At 40.0% G+C, this 20,304-nt stretch overlaps 1 protein-coding gene across 1 annotated transcript in view; it reads left to right on the top strand.

Moving 5' to 3' along the window:
• Window positions 1-20,304, top strand: part of LRP1B (LDL receptor related protein 1B) — a 1,602,836-nt gene that overhangs the window by 907,650 nt on the left and 674,882 nt on the right. The window contains exons 15-16 of the mRNA XM_090045827.1: window positions 13,658-13,780; window positions 16,960-17,100. Coding sequence (XP_089901953.1) covers window positions 13,658-13,780; window positions 16,960-17,100 — 264 coding nt within the window. The remainder of the gene's footprint in view (window positions 1-13,657; window positions 13,781-16,959; window positions 17,101-20,304) is intronic.

The following is a 20,304-nucleotide window of genomic DNA, read 5'->3' on the forward strand; positions in this document are numbered from 1 at the left end:
AAGGTACATCTGACCAGTACATAAGCGTCACTCTGTGGTTCATTCTTGAATGTCACATGTCAGCAACCTGGAGGCTGAAGGCCAAGGCGCACCCATCACTCAGTGGGGTGGGTGAGACAGTCTGGTGGTATGCCCTTTGTCCATGGTGGCCCCTTGGGGACCCTTTGCTACTCTAAAATTCCTCCTTTTGTATCCCTTTTCTCCTCTGATGATTCTTCATTCCCAGGCATTATTGAGTGGTCTTTCTGTGGTCACCATATTGTCCATGTTCTGTTCTGTCAGCATATTCCTTTGTTTCCCAAACCCATCCCATGCACACATCTTAATTTGGGCATTTACTGGTGTCCTAATTTAGGCATTCCCCAGCCTCCTAATTTGGTCTATCTGCCAAAGCAAGAAGTCCCAGGGCTCTGCAGCTGATCATTGTGATGTAGCCACCTTATCTCACGGTATGGAACAGTGTGGTACATATCTTCACTTTCCCAGCCTGTTTATGCCCGCTTGTCCATTGGCCTCAGATGTGGTGTCTGCCTTGTAGGAAACTGTGTCACAAACATGCTTTTAGAAACAAATTAACCCTTGGTGTTCCCTAGATTCATAGAAGTTAGGGGCTGGAAGGGACCTCATGAGATCATCAGGTCCAGCCTAAGGCAGGAAATGCTGCTGAGGTCAGATTATCCCGGTTAGGTGTGCATCCAGTCATCTTTTGAAGATCTCCAGGAAAGGTAACTGTACCATCTCTGGCAGGAGTCTGTTCTAGACTCTGGACACACGGACCATAAAGAAGTTTTTCCTTGCAACTAATCTCAGGAATGTTCCTCTGCACCATTGTTCTAATACAATAAATGCTTTACATACAAACCAATTCCCTAAAGCAAATCTCTAAAATATCATTTTCTAGCCATTACCCTGCTGGCATCAGAGTAGCGATGGGAGGGGAAGCATAAACCCGCCTGTGGCTCTAGTATGCCCTGGCCCACTGAGGCAAGAGTTGGCAGTACCTGCTGGCCACATTGACAGCTAGGAAGGCAGGGGATGGAGCCTGGCCATGGATCTCTGCATTGTTCTGCCCCTGGGTGGGGCAGACTCCATTTCCCAAACTGCTACATGGAGCCATGTGGGCAGGCAGCAGGGCTGCTTTTGCCCAATGTCCCTCGTAGCACCAGCAGAGGCCAGAGCTGCCACCTGGGAGCAGAGGCCAGGACCTAAAAACAGCATTCCCAGGACCTGTTTTGCACTCCTGCTGCCCCCTGCATGCTAGGTAGTATCAACTGGTGGGCTGAATCTAGCCCACGGGCCATATTCTGTCTACCCCTGGTATAATAGCTTCTTTGTATTGGTAAAGGAAGAGGGATGGTTGGTTGCTCTGTCCTTTTTTGCCTTAAACTTGGGAGATGAAGAGCACAGACATGGCCCAGCAGATGCTGCTGCTCAAAGCATTCTGATTCCATGGGCACACAAAAGAAATGGGGTGGGTGCACACACAATTGATATGTTGGAAGAATTCAAATTATTGTTTTGAAGTGATTTCCCTCTCCTGACATCATACATCTCCTAGACAGCATTAACCAAAACATTCAGTCTTAGCTTTTTCTTAGGCTCTTAGGACCAATACTACTGTGTTTGATACTTCCTTGTTGCTTTTTCTCTTTTCTTTGTGGTGGTGTTCATACTTTTCTTTCACGTACATATGCATATCTTTACTAAAAAAAATAATAAATAAGCTTGTATTTGTGTTGTTCAAATTCCTGAGCAGCTTTATCTGTGCCTTTTTTTTTTTTCTTCCTGACCAGTGACATATTCTTATATTTTAGTTGGAGGCTTGTAATTGATTCAGGTATCTGGTTCTGTAAGGCTGCTAATAGCTTCTTACAACTCATTTAAATGAAAAATGGGAGTTATGTCTTCCCCTCAGGTTTAACTCAACCCATAATAATAAGCAGTAAACAACATGAATTTAGTAATCTAAAGATACATCTATAGGGCAAACCATAGTGTAGTATAGAAATGCCTGAGCTACCCATTAGCAAGCTATCTTATATATCAGAAGCCATATAATTATAACAGCCCCATGTAATGAGAGTTACATGTGGGATAATTAATCTTAGTTCTTTTGTGAATGAGCTAGCTTCTTTGCTCTTGTCTTGCACATCTCTACACTACGCTGTGGTCTGCAGTGTAGGTATCCTCTCAAGCCTTCAAAAGACTTAGAGTCCATTTTTCAAAAAAGCAGGGTACCCACAATTGGGACTACAGTGTCAAGAAAGTGTAGCACCTATCATCTCCCTCTGAAAATAATGTCATATGGAAAGTATTATGTTATTTTTGTGCATCTTGCACCTGGCTCTGGCATAGTTTCTAATAAAATGCAATGTCAATAATTTATGCATATAGTTGCATGTAGTTTATTAGCAGATATACAAAAAGCATATGGATTTTTAAGTGCAAACATTCTTCATAATCAGCATGATATGACACTAAATCTAGGTTTATGCACCTTGGAACAATATTTGACATGATTAGGCTTGTGTGAAGGCCAACATATAATTATGCAAATATAGAGATAAAAGAATTTCTAACTAGCTGTAAATACTTCAGTATAAGTTTGAATAAGAGGATTAAGCAAATACAAATGATCTACATAATACAGCATCTGTATAAGAGGACTATGAATTGGATGCAAAGAACTGTTCTATAATTGTACTTCAGGCTCATTTAGTGAATTAAAATGGAATCCTGGCCTACTTTGGATCTTATGCAAAGTCATAACAAAATAGGCATTTTAAAAGCTTACAGAAATGTAAGAAACAGAATAATAGTCTTAAAAGCAATACTTGTGGGGGATATCAGAAAATGAAAGCTGCTGAAGTTTTATTTTTGAAATACCTGGTAGGCTAACAGCAAGGGATTTGGAAACAGTCCACTTTTCATGGCAGAAAATATACTCATTTCTGTATAATACTTGTAGTTGGAAATATGAAAAGTGTGAGGCACTGGCAGCCTAGGAGTCTACTCAGCAATCCTCTTTTCATCCTGTTTGAATTCCTGTTTGGAATTCATTTGTTTTACCTTGTTATTTAGGGCACAATTCAATCCACTGTATTTAATGGTCTTTCTAATTTTTTTTAAATTTCCAGCTTAACTATTTACTGCAATTCAAATATACCCATTTAATTTTGGATGTGTATTTATATATCTGGAGAAAAACAGCAGGAGGTTTCAGATTTCAGAAACAATTAAAAGCCTTGTTCTCCTTTCTGCCTTTCCCCAATGTTATACTGTGGTTTTGCTTGCTCTCAAGGCTTCTAATGTTTTCTTTGACCTGTCTTAAAAACTTTCATCAGTGTGAACAGTAGATGACCCTGTAAAGATTCAGAGGGATTGTTATCTAGATAGTCTGTGATTCACATGATTCTGTCAAATATATGGTTTCTGAGTGCCAAGCTAATGCTTATGACTACTTTGAATTTTGGTTGGTGCGGACAAAATAAAAGAGTAGCTTTGCAGGCTGTATTTTGATTGCAGATAATATCATGCAGTCTGCACCTAGGTATGATGGAGGATTAAGTGCCTGAAGTAGGAGTTAGGCAGAATGCAGGTACCTAAGTCCCGAACTGTGATACAATAAATCTTGCTCAGCTTCTTTTTAAGTGTCTACCCCTGGAACTTCAGAGTTATGACTCCAAAGTTGCCTGGATACCTGGAATTCTGATACTGTAGCAGGGCACTAGAACACGCCTGCTCCTTTAAGGGAGCAAGTAGCCAGGGGGGCCACTTGCAGATGGTGAAGGGGACTAATGAGTGACTCACCTGATTAGAGGGCTCAGGCTTGAGCTATACAAGTCCAGAGCCTGAACAAATTGGGGGCTCTGGTCTTGGCACCTATGAAGGGAGGAGCTCCTAACAGCAGAGCAGCAGGACTCCTGAACTGACAGTGGAGCTGAATAAGAAAATCTTCAGATCTGGAGACAAGGGAAGGTACCTGGAGCAGAGGGGGGATCCTGTCTATAGGTAGGGAGCTCTCATTTTAGGTTAAGCCCACAGAGAGTTTGGCTGCCTGCTAAAGCATGCAGGTGCTTTGATTTAGTTGCACCAGGGTTTAGCCTTGAACCCCACTGGGGCAGGCTCAAAGGCCTATTTTAGAGACATGGACCAGAGTGTCCATGGGCCCAGAGGGAGCCGAACTGAACTGACCTAGGAGGTCCCCAAGCCCAGAGGGGGCTGAGAGCCGGAGCTGAGGGGTCTGTAGGCCTGGAGAAGGGGAGTTTGGAGCCATGAGTCCAAGAACCTGGAGAAGGTTCTTGGACCCATGTGTGGGACTGGATGTTCAAGAGCTCAGGCAGAGGCTGAGTAAGGGACCAGGAGGTCTGAGGACCCAGACAGGAGCTGAGAGGGTGAAATGAAGACATCAAGGATTGATAACACCTGGGAGGCTTTGGGGTATGGTGTAGGGGAGGAATGGAGTCATGCAATATGCCCTTAAGGCTCCATGTGCCCTTAAGGCTTTGTGGACAAATTGGAGAGAGTCTAGGGAGGCCAACAGAAATGGTGAGGGGGATGGGGCACATGACTTATGAGGAGAGGCTTATGTAGTCTAGAGAAGACTGAAGGGGGATTTAATAGCAGCCTTCAACTACCTGAAGGGGGGTTCCACTTTTCTTGCCTCCTAGGAGAGAGTGTTACCAGCAGATTATAGGTTATTCCTAATTAGAGGCAATCTCTCCTATTCATTAAGATGAGCCAGTGTGCATCAAAGGTTCAAGATTCAAAGTATCATAAAGAAAGAGCACATGAAGTGGATTTTTTGTAGGCTGGTGCTTGGGATAGTAAGGTCCAACTTTTTGGCAGAAATGCCACAAATGAGCCTCACATTCTTCCCAAATGCCACTGTAATCCCTTTCTCTTAACAAACTGGTACTCTGCCTTCTGTTCCCTGCCCTGCCCCCCATGCCTGATCTGATGCCTTGGTTTCTACTCTCTGCCCTATCTGCAGCTTTGTTACCTGTCCCACTCCAAAGTGCCACATGCCACACACACAGAGGTTGTCTGTACTACTTGTGGCACCATGGGCATCTCTGGTTTAGAGCACATAACTAGAAGGAGGGTGTCCTTAATTCTGGTATTACTCCTGTGAATATTTCTGGATTTCATATGTAGCAGTTACATATTACAGAAACAGTCCCTGGAGAGTAGGGACCAGGATCCCTGCACTTTTCATTCTATGCTGCACACTGGCACAGCTCCATCAGGAGGAGAGGAGGGTGCCCCATCCCTAAGCTTGTAGCTGTTTACTCTCCTGGGAAATGAGAAATGCAAGTCTGAATCTAGGTGTCCCACTTCTTTGGTAAGTCTTCTAAGCATTGCCTTATTACACAAAAGGTGCTTTCCCTTGCCCACCTCTGGGATTATGGCACCAACCGTGGGTAGGGGCTAGAGGCCAAGGCACAGTGGCCTCTGCCCACTCTCCACCACCCTCATATGCAATTCTTAGATGAGGGGCTTCAGGAAATATGGTCAGTATGTACTGGCCAATGTTTTGTCTAAGATCCTTAGTCATATAAAGGATGTTGGCTGTACTGCGTTCTTATTCTGTATACTTAAAGTTCATTTTGTCACATTATGCTTTTCTATACACTCTAAGTCTAAGTAAATTTTAGATATTAATTCATGTATAAATAGTGTACTAATTCATTATGTTACTTCATCTAAATAGACTAAGTAGACAAGTAACTTTTTTTGTATAGTCCCTGCTTGTCAACTTAGCTTCCCTAATTGCCAACTTAGTAGTAATCATAGCTAAATAATATTATTTTGAATACCAAGGGGTAAAGGCATCTTGTAATTCTTTCAGAGAGAAAACTTTCATAACTTTCCAGTTAATTAATAAAAGCTGTGGTAATGGTAACCATGGTATCAATGTTAAATGCTTTAGAGCTTGATATACAGTATAATGTACTGTATTTTAAAATGTAATGTTGTCTTCTGAATGTGTTTTTCCGTTATAAAGAGACTTCCAGGAATCTGAGTTTCTGGACCCAAAATGTATCCTTTTCTTTCTGACTTCTGTCATCTCAGCAGAAACATGGCAAAAAAGAAAGATTCCTATGGTTTTGGCATTTAAAAAGCAGTAAGTTAGGCAAACCCATAGTCTCCTGAGTGTTTTTTGAGTTTTATGTTTTCTTGACCCTTCTCTCTGCCCTACAAAAACTAAAGCAGCTACTAAATTGTACCATAAAATATTGAATATCTTTAATAACCATATTTAGATAGCTGGTAAAAACTTCTTAATAGGGTTTAGTATCCGTTGCCTCTTGTAAGTTTTGGAGGGCTGCCGAGGTTGAGAAAAGGCCTATTGATAGAATCCTGAAAACTACTCAAAAGCTAACTTTTAAAAGTATTTAGGCATCTAAGGATGCAAATAATCACTGAGTGGGATTTTCAAATTTCGATTAGGCTGCATGTTGAGATCTGTATTTAAAGATCTGGCCCTTAGGTACTTTTCAGAATTTTATAATAGGTCTCCAGACCAGCAAGGGTTAAATTAGATGTGGGCTCATTGCTCTATAGACACAGTGCTCAAACTTTTGGCCCCACTGGCCAGATGAGTGGTGTATGTAACAACTTGCAAATTCAAGCAGATTGGAATGCAAGCCATCATGGGGGTGATTTGGAGGGTGACACTGAGAAGATCAACGTGCTTGGAGAATTTTACATTAGCCCTAAACAGACTCCTTACCACATAACTCCAAGCAGCAGCACAAACACAATGGATCTAATGAAGATCCAAGTTCATGCAATTCAAGTGGAGTCCCTTTATTATTTCACAGAGTGCTGTGCATGAAAAAGTGCAGGCACCGTCTGTGAGCTATATCTTTTGTAAGGTTGGCACGCTTGGTTGGGTATCATGTGTACAGGTCAGGCCCCATACCACGCTGTTCTGGAGCACCTGGATTGAGCCTTGTGCCACCCTACCATAGCATGTTCAAATTAGGCCCCATGCAACCCCAGCTCAGCCCGTCATATCCAGATCAGACTCTACACCAGGGTTGGGCAAAATGTGGCCCGTGGCCCAGATGTGGCTCACCAGGCCATTTTATCTAAAAAAAATTTAGAAAAATTAATATTTATCTGCCCCTGACTGCCTGTCATGCAGCCCTCTGGCTTGCCAAAACTCAGTAAGTGGCCCTCCACCTGAAATAATTGCCCTCCCCTGCTCTACAGTGCCCCAGCCCAACGTAATCAGGCCCTGTGCTGCCATGGTTGGGTCCTGTGCACCAAGATTGGACTCTGCATCCTGAAAAAAAGATGGGGTAAAATAATTGTACTTTGATTTTCTTTTTGGACCCTGAATAATGTGAACACACTTTCTTTATTCTTGAATAAACTGTGTGTTCTAGACCGGCTTAAAATATGAACTTTGTTTTGTTTTGTTATATTCTTGAGTGATCCTCACTGTGCTGTGCAGAAACATGCTTGATGAAAGTATATTTGGCAAATAGGCTCTTCCCAGTTAACTGGCTATCCTCATTAAAATGTTTTATGTCTTTTTAAGATTTGTTTTTATTTGGGATTGCAGTACAGGACAAAATAAACTTTTGTTTTTTTATCATTATTTCTTGGGTATAAGAGGTAAGCTTTTTATGAAAAAACATTTCCCATTTGCTAAACACTCCATTCTTGTGGTCTCTGTTAAGTGGAATGGTGCTAAATACTAGTATATAGGAGAAAATATTGGTAAATCCATTAAAAGATGAGGGTTTAATCTTCAGAAATAGTAATGGATGTATTGAAATCTGTATTGGCACAAAGGAGTTGTAGTCATAAATGGTTATAGACTACCTACCTGTGGTTGATTATATACCAGCATCACTTGTGAACCAACTAAGGATGCATACAAGAGTTCTCATGAACCACTGGACGTTAAACAGTTTAGAATAAGCAGCTAAAAACTCTTCTGTTGAAGGTCATGCAAGAGTTCAACTTGCAAACTGTCTGTCCTACAAATAGACTGCACTGTGGAGGGCATCCAGCCAGTGGTCCCCAGAGCATGCATCCCATTGTGTTTTGCAGGCTCTGCAAAGGCAACAAGTCACAGCCAATTGGCTGTGGCCCCAGGGGACTGTACCTACTCCTAACAACATCCTTTCCTTCCCAGCCTTTCAGCTGTCAGGCTGTCAGATAGCAGACCCAGAGAGTTTTGCTGTTTTGAAGTGGAAGCTCTGAGCATGGATGAAGAGCTTTGACTGCAGTGATCCTGGGGCCTTGGTCATGGGAAATCCTACCACTGCCACCATGTATGAGGCTGTAGGCATGGGGCTTTCAAGTGCCACACTGGGGTTCTGTTCCTCCCTGTGCCTCTTCTAGCCAGTACTTGCACCGCATGTATGCAGGCTGCAGGCCCAGGGCTCTCAAGTACCATTGGGGGTGGTGGGGAGCAGGCTTTTTGTCCTTGTGCTTTTGGCCCTGATGTTTAAAAGCTTCATGCCTGCAGCTACCATATGTGGGCTGCAGGTGCCAGCTTTAATGTGCCCCAAAGGGTGCTGGCAGGTCCAGGCGGTGCTGGTGTATGGCTTCTCCCTGCCTACTTAGGTGGGAAAGTTAACTGCTGCATAGCCCCTGGGCTGTGGAGAGGTAGCCTTGGGGCTGAAGGGGGAAGGGGTTTTGTCTCTGACTCCACTGGATCAGTGCAATCTGACTAAGTCATTGACTGTTCCCTTTTGGAGGGGTTGGGGGGTGGGGGTGGAAGCAGTGCACACTCGGATGCCAAGACAACAGCCAGGAAGCTTCTACTGATAGGAAAACTGTACAAGCATTCATTTAAACATGGCCAGCCCATATCACACTACAGTTAAAACTCATTGAATGTGGTTTAACTTTCTACACCGTTTTTAGAGTAGACAAAGTATTGTGAACAATGTTTACCAACTGCTTTTACTGGACTAAACATGATTCTATTAATAGAAATGTAACACCGTATGCACCTAAGTTTGAGCAGAAGCTAAATGCTGTTGGAGGTATACAGAAGTCAGGAAATAATACGAAGCTTGTTGACGCAAATGGATATCGTACCATTTGCTTTAATGATCTCTGGATTAAGCGTTGAAAGCAGAGCAGGTCTGGCATACAGTACAAGATAGCAGGGCCTGGCAAATGACAGAAGCAGACAGACAAAAGTTTTCCTCGTCTTCAAAGGCTGCAGAAACAAATCAACACTATGCATCATCCCCTGTGATTAGTGGGAGAAAATGTTCACTTTAGGGAAAGGAGAAGAGCTTTACTGAAATTGTAGTGTTCCTCCATGCTAGCTGTTTCCATATTCTGCTGTGTGGTGTATGACTGTCTTAGGGTTATAGCAGGTGTATGTGACTTTGTGGCTGTGCTGCATATTACCTTTTTCCATCCATCTAAGGATGCAGGTATGATACCGTGTATTGCTGTAGACAGAAGCTATGCAGTTCCCTTCCCTTTTAAACTTGTTCTGCTGTTTGTTTCCTTTTATCAAAACTAATTATTGTATTGCTGAGGGAACTGATTGAATACACATTAATGATTGCCATTTAGGATGCAGAAAGATAAATGAATTATGTCAACTGAAAAGGGAGAAGGGACTTGCTGCAGGTAATCAAATCTGCAGTAACTATTTCACGTGTCCTGCAGCAGGTGGAGGTTTAATCAGGGCAGCTTACCTTGAACAAAAGAACCACTATCTGAAATTTAAGTTCCATTTACTATGGATAGAAAGGAAGCAGGAAACAATTAAAGCAGATTAACTGATATGTGGTAAAGTGCCTCCATTCCCCTTTTAACTTGGTATAATTTGTTCATTTATGTACAGCTTTACTGTAATTAAGACTGATCAGTTTCCCAGTAGATGACTTAATAAAATGCCCAACACGTGTAAGCCTATTTTGGTTAAGTAAAGAATACAGCATCTTGTACAGGAAGTCTCCCTACCACAGATCTACCATGCCAGGCAGCAGCACATTCAAGCATGCCACGCTGCTCTTTGTCCCCTAACTTCCAAACGGGAAGGAGAGCAACAAAAACGGCATTGTGTTGCAGGAAGACTATTTTGCTCTCTCTCAGCATCACTAATGAGCCTGTCTGCAGAGCCTCAGCATAGGTATTGCACTCAGTGCATTGTGGTGTGTTTGACACAGCAAATTTGAGGCATAAACCTACCCTGAATTTGTTTGTAGCAAAATACTTTGGATAAAATTAGTTCCATGTCCGCGATTTCTCATTTACATAAAAAATGAGCCCCCAGTGTGAAGAGGCAGTGTGTGTCAACAGAAAGGGATTTTGCTGCCAGCATAGCTAGGCCATCTCCCTGAATGACATAACTTAAGCTGACAAAAGGCCTCATCTCTTGGCAAGAACGTGTCTACACCAATGGCTTTGCAGGCATAGCTACATTGGAGACTTGACCTTTTTACAACCCAAATCAACACAGCCATGCAGGCAAAATTTTGTACTGTAGAAAAAGCCATAGAATCATGTCAGTGACAGCTTCTTTAGTCATTAAGTGTGCTATGCCACTAGTTCTCAAGCTGGACCACAGGAGATGCTTTACTTGCCCGTAACCCATGCCCACACCAAATGTTCCAGCACTAGACAGCTCTGTGTGTGCTTGCTATGGCATAGGAAGCAGCAGAGTCACCTTACTGCAGCATTATGCTGAGAGAGAGAGCTAATAAATCCATATGCATCCCTGTGTAAATGTGACTTTTCTGCTTCCCTTGGCAAATGTAATGCATACGGTGCAGCCTAGCACTGGAAATATTTACGGCAGGGATCAGTTAGGAGTAGGGTGTGGAACTGTGATATGGGTAGAGGGGTACATTTGCTAGAAATAGGGTACATCTATATGAAACATTTACTGCACAGTAGGCTAATTTGCTGTGCAGTAAACGATGTGCAGCTACATGTGCACCCCATTAGGCTGCAGGAAACTAATTTACTCCACAGAACAACAGTAGTTGAAAATACAAGTACTATCCTTTTTTACTCCATAGCAGTGCCCGTGTGGACAGTCTCAGCTGGCTGGAGCACGAGGGTGAACCCCCCTTGTGACCCAGCCAGCCCCTCTGCAGCATGTTGAGCCCAGAGGCGAGCAGCCCCTGAGCTCTGGAATCCTGGTCAGCCAGGGCTGCTCTGCCCTGGCTCAACATGCTACAATCCCACATGGACATGAAGACGTGGAGCCTGGAAGCAATACGCTCTGGAGTTTATTTATGTACCTTAATTGCACATGTAGATGCCCCATTGTAAAGTTGGCCAGAGGCCTGAAGGTGGGCACAGAATAAAACGTTTGAGAACGACAGCACTATATGCCAACGGTGTGCAATATGGGCTGACAGATTTGAACCATAGCAGTAGAGAACTAGCATGAGTCTTTATAGCTTGCTGAGTCAGTCTCAGGGTGTGTCTGAACGTGCTTTAATACATTTTTCCTAATGCACATTAAATTTAGTACCACCAGTATGAGGTAGAAAATAAATGTACATTAATTTGCCCTAATGTGCAGTAATGAAGGTGCATGCTTTTTTAGTGACGCTTAATACGCAGCAGGATATTTTACTGCACATTAGCATATTTGCACAGGTTTTTATGAGACACTTTAATGTGCAGTACAATAAGCTAATGCACATTTAAGCTTACAAGTAGACATGCACTCAGGCTGCTTACAGACATGAAAAGTGCTTTATTTCAAACTTGGCATGCCCCTGCATCAAGCCCAGCGCATGCCCAGAAGAGACATTGAGTTAGTTTGACCCAGCTCGCAGCTTCTGTATAGATCAGGCACTTCAGCAGGGTTTTTCAGGTGCTTTTATCTAATAAATGATTGAATTAGCTATTAGATAAAAGTGCCAGAAACCCCACTGAAGCATGCAATCTATACAGAAGCTGGAAAGCCAGGTCAAAGTAACACGCTGCTTCTTCCAGTAAAGCGTGGTTGGTTGGTTGTTTTTTTCACAACTGTTAGTGCCCCTTAGATTCTAACAAATCCATATGTACTCTGAGCTGAGCACAGGGGAGAATATATAACATCAACACTGGCTGGTGGATTATGTGCAGTATTTCAGATTTGCTATGATATGATAAAAAGGTAAATTTTGTTATTTTCCTCCCCTGTAAGGGATTCTTCAAGTCCCTAACTTTTTTCTTGCAAATTAAAAAGAAGAACATGATACGACTTGACCACAAAAATGCATAAAAATGTAGAAGTCCTCCAAATAAAATAAATAAACAATATAAGGCCTGATATGTCATGTATTTTGCACTCATAGCTTCCACTGCCACCAGTTCCCATTTTGTCTGTATAAGGAACGCAGACCTAAAACCTACCTACCTACATGTGTTTCAATTTAATTCTAGCTAAGGTTATATAATTATCATAATTATTTTACAATTAGTGTCACTTTATAACACAACAGAGAATAACATGCCAGTTACTCCTTATCTTTTTCATACATCAACGGATTACAATGCTGGCATAACAATAATTTGTTCTTTAGAATTTAAAAGTCACACACAGTAGTAAATTTGGAGCATGTTTCACTGTGTAGTAATGCTTGCTTAACACCCATTCACAACACTGAAAAATAAACCCTGAAATACTTTTTATTATTATTTTATTTTATTAAAATTATTTTATTTTTTATTTATTAAAAAAATACATTTATTTTTATTTCTCTTCCATTATGAATTTTTTGCCTTCTTTCTATCATTTCAGTTTTTCAGTGTTCAAAACAGAGCACTAGATAAATAAGAAAGTGTAAGTTGGCATGTGAAATTGTAGTCAGCTGATATACACAAAAGAAAAGAACACTATAAAATATTACATATTTGATTTCAAGGTCATGCAATAAACATGGCCATAACTGGAGGCTGTTTTTTTTTAATGGTAGCAGTCCCAGATGGAGGGGAAAATATATGAATCAGGCTTGACTGTATCCGAGTTTAGAAGTTAAGTGATGTTTAAAAGTTTATACAGTTATTTCTCTATTCAACTTTATTATCATGGTTGTTATTTTTTATTTCTAACTTTTTGTACTATGCCACATTAGAATTAAATTTGAAAAATATGAAAGAAAACGGATCCTAATCTAGCGAAACTCAGTCAATATGAATACTGGGCCATTCCATGATAATTTGTTCACTTGAACTAGATATTTATTGCTTATAGCATGATTTTATTACTGTGTATTTTCCTCCTCATTACTGTCCACATAAGACATTTAGCCCCTGAGCCTGGGATATAATAACCTAGTCAATCATTGTAGTCACATTTTTTCCACTTGTATTTTATCTGCCAATATGCTTCATTCTCTTTTTCACTGTATGCCCTTGTGTTTTCTGAAACAACTAAATGCATTTTAATTTTTGAATTTATGTTTCTATGTCCTGTAAAGATCTTGCTAATACTTATTCGTACTTTAACGTAAAAAAGGAACAATGTAATGGATACCATCATTTTTGTTTGCATCTGTAGGGTACTATAACAGCAACAGTAAAACTACCACACTAACCTGTTTTGTACAGATAAAAGAATCTCTAGTCATGTCACTTATTTTCAATACAAGATATCTTCTTACAGCATGGCCTTTGAACTATTAGATCTGAAGTTTACTCTCCTTTTTTGTTTGTTTCGTAGGTGACAACGCATGCCATGTTAATAATGGAGGCTGCAGCATGCTTTGCTTAGCCATTCCTGGAGGCAGAGTTTGTGCCTGTGCTGATAATCAGTTTCTTCAGGAAAACAGTACAACCTGCATGAGTAAGATTTCTTGAAGAATGCCTCATTTAATATTACAGTTAAGGGAGGGATAAAGTAAAACCTAAAGATGAAATGAAATTTTAAAAATGTCTTAACTTTATTGCTGTTTTGTGGTTCTAAATAGGGCAAATAACCATTTGTGAATATTTTTTTCCTAATTGAAAGAGATCGGTAAATGTAATAAAGTTTGAAAAGTGTGACAAACTATTAAATGTATAATATTTGAGGGTACAACATTTGAAAGCATCCCATAGTGTTGAATTTAATAAAGAACTTGAGTGCTTCTAAAGCTCTTCATTATATCTCACAGTGGATCAAAATGAAAAGACATCATAATTAAAGGCATTTAAGTCATTTAGGATGCTCACATAAGTAAATATCTTTCATATTTACTTCTATTAGTCAAGCATAGTAAACATTCAAGTTCAAACTCTGAAAAAGTCGTGTGTATGTGTGTGTGGGCGTGTATATATGTATATGTATGGGTATATGTGTGTGTGTGTTTTTATATATGTATACCTATCCATACATATGCATATGTATATGTGTATATAAGTTCTCAGATTGGTGCATTTCTGTCTCTGAATAATCTATTGAGTGGATGTCTTTTTTGAAACACAGCTGAAAGACCCTTGGGCAGATAATAAAATGTAAACATACCATCTGAAGATAGTAATCCATCAATATAATATGGGCAACTTGTCAAATTCCCAGTTTTAATGTTCTGGAATCTGTCCAATACATAGTTGTATAAAGAGATTTTTTTTCCTAACAGCACATAATTTTTATTCGTCTTTTCAATATTTTTGTCCATCATATTGAACATCTCTGACCTACTTCACTTGTGTCTATACAAAACAAAAACATGGCTTATTAATTGGTTTTATTCATAAATATGCAATTAACAGTTTAATTTTTATTCTCTTCACGGCATGTTATAGCTGCATATTCTTGGGCCATGAATACTGGTGCATATATAGCTAGAGATCCGCTTACCATGCTCATGAAAAAGGCTTATTGAAGCCAATCAGAATTTTGTCAGAAAGGCATAAGAGCAGATGCTGGCCTATACTGCTCATACAGAAAATTTCACGATACTGTTTAAATGATGGAGAAATAGAGACTGCCTACTTACTACTGGCCTTGTATCAGGTGTAGATCCTTCAGGAACTGTATTGTTAGGCAGTTTCAAAGCAAACATTTCCAGGACTGAGGCTCTTAGATGGAGCTCCAAATGGCAGAGAAGACGCATACATAAAATCAGTGGTATTCAAAATGAGGTTTTTGTTATCTCTGCAGTGCTCCTCTGTCTATATTTGCCAGTCATGCAAGCCAATTCCTTGTAGAGCACCCTCTAGTGCAATGGTCAGCAACGTTTTTAAGCTGTGCGCTGAAATAACCTACTTAGGCTGCATCCAGACAGTGTGGTTGTTTGATATGTGGCGCTGCAGACATGTCTGTTCTCTGCGCTGTAGTGGAGCAGTGCAGAAAAACCCACAGAGAAAAAAAACAGAGCGGCACACAGGGCAGCAGCTTGCATTGCCCCAAACTAGAGCCTGGCCAGCTGGAGCTGCATTTCACTGTTAGCCAAGCTCTGTGCAGCAGGATCTCCACTGCTGCAGCCCCAGGAGGCTCCCAGGACCCCAGGTAAGGCTGCTAGAGCCAGCCCAATGCTGGCCTAAGCCTCCCCTGCCCCACCCAGGGTAGCTTGCCATGCACCAGTGTTCACATGGCACAGGCACTACCAACGGACAACTAGCTGCGGCACAAGCTGCGCTACCCAGTACCCCAGGGAATCAAATGTCCATGCACATCTGGACATGGCCTTAAGGTCAGAGGCAGGCAGGTGTTAGAATCCAGCCACCACCATGGCAGAATGGGGAAATCTCGTGTTCCTCATCTTCCACTTGCGCTGGCATGAGGAAGCAATCACAGCCAAAGATCCCCACCACCGAAGCCTCATGTCCACAGGCTGCATCAAATGGCTCCACAGGCTTTAGATTGCCAACTCCTATTCTAATGGACTAGAGGAAGAAGGCAGGGTAGAGTTGCACCTTCTAGACTAACTAGATCAGAGAGGCATATGTTTTTGTAGGCCGCAACTTCATCAGAAAGGGAGCGGGGAACAATGGTACAAAAGCTGTTTATGTAAGGGAGAGTCTGCACTGCAGACTCCCTGCCCACAAATTTAAACGACTTCTGCAGAGCTGGTTAAAACTTTTACCTCTGTACAGTAACTGGCAAAAGGCATGTAGACAATACTATGCCTTTTACTAGTTGCCAAGATCTCTGTGCCCTTCCTAGGGTGCACTTTATGACCTGAAAGCATAGCTGCTGGGTGGTGCCACAATGACGTGGGGATGCACATGTTTGGTAGTGTCACCTACTTTCTGCCACCAAAAGTTTTGATAAAAGTAACCAGGTTTAAACCAGCATGCAATTCAATGGCAGGGAAACTAAATGAAAGCCCCAGCTATAGATCATTTAACACCTCTTTCCCATAGCCTTGCCTTTTTCCAGAAATAAATTCAATCAAAGAATGTATCAGTTTTGACTGTTGAGTGCTACCTACCATACCTAATCACAGATTGGAGGAGAAAGGGTGTTCACTGCTCTGTAATAACGTTCTATGCATTATTTTCTTATTCCTTTTATTATCTCTTCCTAGATCATCTATGTAACAAGCCCTGTAACCTTTACATTCAAAAACATCTTTACACCCCAAAGTGTTCCTCTGGAAGAAATCTCTTGCATATAATCAAGCTGCTTGAGTTGTGGTTTGAGATTAAGAATTGGGCTTTAGTTTGCCATGTTCTGGCCTCTATGGTTCTCTGTGTGTATATGTTTGATTAATTTTTAAAGTGATTTTTAGACTCACTCTGAGTTTTGTTTTGCAATGTCTGGTTTGTTGTATGAGCTTCTATAACTTTGAAAAAAAAAAGTTCCTGTTCACCTGTTTATTAAAAATAAAGTACATCAACCATAACTTCAGATAAACATGCTGCTGTAGTTTCCAGATGGAATTATGCAAAGCTTACTAAAAACTTAATATTCTTAAGAGATGCAGTACAAGGAATATTTTATATCTACTTATGTGCAGGTAACATTTTTTTTTTTTTTTTTTTTAATATCAAGCTACTTAATATGCATATTTCTTGGCTTTCTTTTTTCTCCCACAGTTAATCCTGGAGAAGTGTCACTGCAATTGTGCAAACCTGGAGAATTTCAATGTAACAATGAGCGCTGTATTCAGGACCGCTGGCGCTGTGATGGAGATGATGATTGTTTAGATGGGAGTGACGAGAATTCAGAGATTTGTTGTACGTGTTTCTCTGATTATTAAAAGAGTGGTTTCCATTTCCTTTTCCTTTTGAAAATTGCCAGTGTTATACTTCAAGTCTGAGCTAAACTCTAAAGTATGAGGGAAAGAAGACTGAAATTGTAATAGCTAAATAATTCTTGCAAATCTGTCACTTAATGGCATCATTAGCCTCACACATGTAAGCAGACAGGAATGTAATGGTTTCATAGCCTAAATAAGGGCATTGCCTCAGAATAGTGTTTGTGCCTCATCCTGGTGTTGTCCCTTCTGGTGCTTTAAAAGTGGCTCCTTGTGTGTCCTAAGTCACTGGTATTATAGTTTGTTAGGGGCACACACAGGGTCTTTTCTTGCAAAAATGCAAATTTATTTGAATACACTGAAGATAGAATGCATTGAATACACTGTGCAGAAGGTTACTTAAACAGCTCATTGCTTTTTGGCTGTGGAGTTTTGAAAGGTGTCCAAAAAGGTAGACAGGTTTGGAACACAATGCTACAGTTTCACTGCTTAATATATCCTGGAAAGGGCATTTGGGACCTGAAATACAAGCAGAATAGATTTTTTCCCCTCCTCAATGACTGTATTTTCTACTAAAAAAAAAAGAAGTAGAACAGGAATGCTTGGTACACCTGATGTTCATGCAAAGAATTTATTTGCAGTACATAAGACTTACATTAGCACTTTTTACACAAAAATTTCAAAGCACTTTAGAAATATTTCTTAACTAGTGCTTGTGACACCATTATATGCTAAGCAAATATTTCTCTATTTTATGTCGTCTTCAGTTGTGGTAGTTTATTTACAGCTTTCACCACAATAATGCAATAAAATGAAGACAAATTATATAATTTCTAAATTTAAAAGCATTATATGTGTATGTGTGTGTCATGCTTTTTACTAAAAACATATAATAAGATTATCCATTCTACCAATTTACACCAAATTAAAACAAAACATAACATATAATGATCTAAAACAAGAAATAAAATGGAGCAATGAACAATAAAATAGGAGAACAAATTTCTATTTGATTTTGGCCCTTATTCTTTGTGCAATTAGCACAAACACATGTAAGAAATATAAGACAGGCCCTGAAGTATTAGAAAGATGCCATATTGTTTTTCCTTATTAGCCCAGTATTTAGTTTTTCCCATTAATGGAAAGATCCATTCCACTTTGATTACTTAAATCATTATTTGTGGTCTTGTATGTTTTTTTGAAAAAATTAATCTCATTCTTCCCACAAGACCATATTTCTATCCAAATATGGACTCTAACACCATCTGCCCATGACAACTGCAGATCTCATTAGTATGAATCTCAGTCTAGCGATGGCCTCTTATTGTTTGTAGTGTTGCACCACAGACAAATACATTTCTGGGCCAACGTATTGTTTTTATTAAACTTAAAAAAGGGGAAGTTTGAGTCTCACTGCTAGCATAACTACCTGCATGCTGGCATCCTTAATTCTTAATATAATGTCTTATTTTAAATACTGGGAAAATGTTGGGTCAGTTACTCTCAATATATTTTCCAGACCATTTATCTGGAAGAGAATATAGATGTTTTTAGCCATCCAAACCAGAGCCTATTTAGCACAGGGGAGGCTTTTAAAATGCACTTCTTGAGGTGCCCAATCTAACTTGCATGTGAATGTAAGATAAGGAGCTTCCAATTGTCATAAAAAAACCTCAACTTTTATTTAAGTATAAAATGCTTTCACAGATGGTGCTAGCAGCATTGAAACCCAGGAAATGATCAGATTCTGCTGCTGAATGAATGTGCAAGGTTCCTGGGTGTTCGTGTGTGCCCATGGAGACAAATTAACCCTGAAACAAGATTCCCTGTGTTTAAAACTTAATGTTAGACCAAATAAGGTTTTATGGTAGCCAAGTTAATTAACTTAATGAGCCCTAATACCAACCGGCACACATGTAAACAGCAGTGCTTTACTATGGAGCTAATTGGTCTACTCCGCAGTAAAGCACACATGCTGATGCATCCAGTTAGGGTTCATTTACTTATTCTGATCCTTTTATATAACATAAAGAGGTTGAAGGAAAGGTGACTGCCTCACCACAGGAGTCTAAAGCTTATCTTTGTTTCAGGTTCTAGGAAATAACTTCCATATGCTTTTAAATAGGCACAACAAAAACTCAACTCAAAAAACGCGCTCTCTCATTACTGAGAGTCTGATGAGTATTTGTGTGTGTTCTTATTTCACTTTGTACAGGCACTATAGCTAATTGCACTTTCCCCTTCCCTTGCTTTCTCTCCATTTGCAGTTAGTACTTGTTAAAAATAACAGATGTGTTCAGCCAGGAACGAGCTCCACTACTGTGAACTACTGTCATTTTATTGTAACGCTTTAGAGGAAGCTTTCAGCACAATGCTGTATTTTTACTATAATTTAAGCATTTTCATAGTTTATCTTGTTCTAAGACCAAGAGCTCTTGAACTGAAGGATATACTTATTTATAACTATATGAAGTAAATTATTTGAGTAAAGTTGGCCAAGTGTGTTTTGATTTTCACTGGTTGTTAATTTGGAATGACTGAGGGTAGTTACTTTGGATTTACCTGGATTTACAATGAAATCAGAACTTGGTTTCAAATCTGCAAATGTCACATACTTCACCTGAAAAAGCAGGATAAAAACAAGCCTTTTCCTGTGGTTCCTGTTGTAGTTTAAACTTGAAACTACACTTGCAGTTTAGGTTAAATTGGAGATTTATGTAAATATGAGCAGAACAAATTGTAATGGGAAATATTTAATTGTATAGACATTAAAGTGAATTTGTATATTTATTTATTTACTTATTTTAATAGTGTTGCTTGTACAGTCAGATTTCAAAAATGTGTATAGTTCTTTTCAAAGTCTGACTTTATCACCCAGATAATGCCAGTGATTTGCTCTCCAGTCACATTGAGCACTAAATTGCTTCATGAGTACTATCAGATTTGGAACACCTTGTTGCTAAGGGCATTAATTAATCTTTCCTTACAGTGTGCTTCCAAAACACCTTCAACACAGCTTGCTAGCAAAGGGTCACACACTCAGTACATTCTGTATATTTGCTGAACCTTAATCGCACTGAGAGAATCATACAGAAAGCAGGGATAAAAGTTACTAAAATGTTAAGGATATGCTTGCAAAGATTACTGTAATTCTAAATGTCATGTTTCCAAACATCTTTAGCTT

The sequence above is a fragment of the Crocodylus siamensis genome, chromosome 4, assembly GCF_052110815.1.
Source record: "Crocodylus siamensis isolate JL-2025a chromosome 4, ASM5211081v1, whole genome shotgun sequence".
Classification (NCBI taxonomy): Eukaryota; Metazoa; Chordata; order Crocodylia; family Crocodylidae; genus Crocodylus; species Crocodylus siamensis.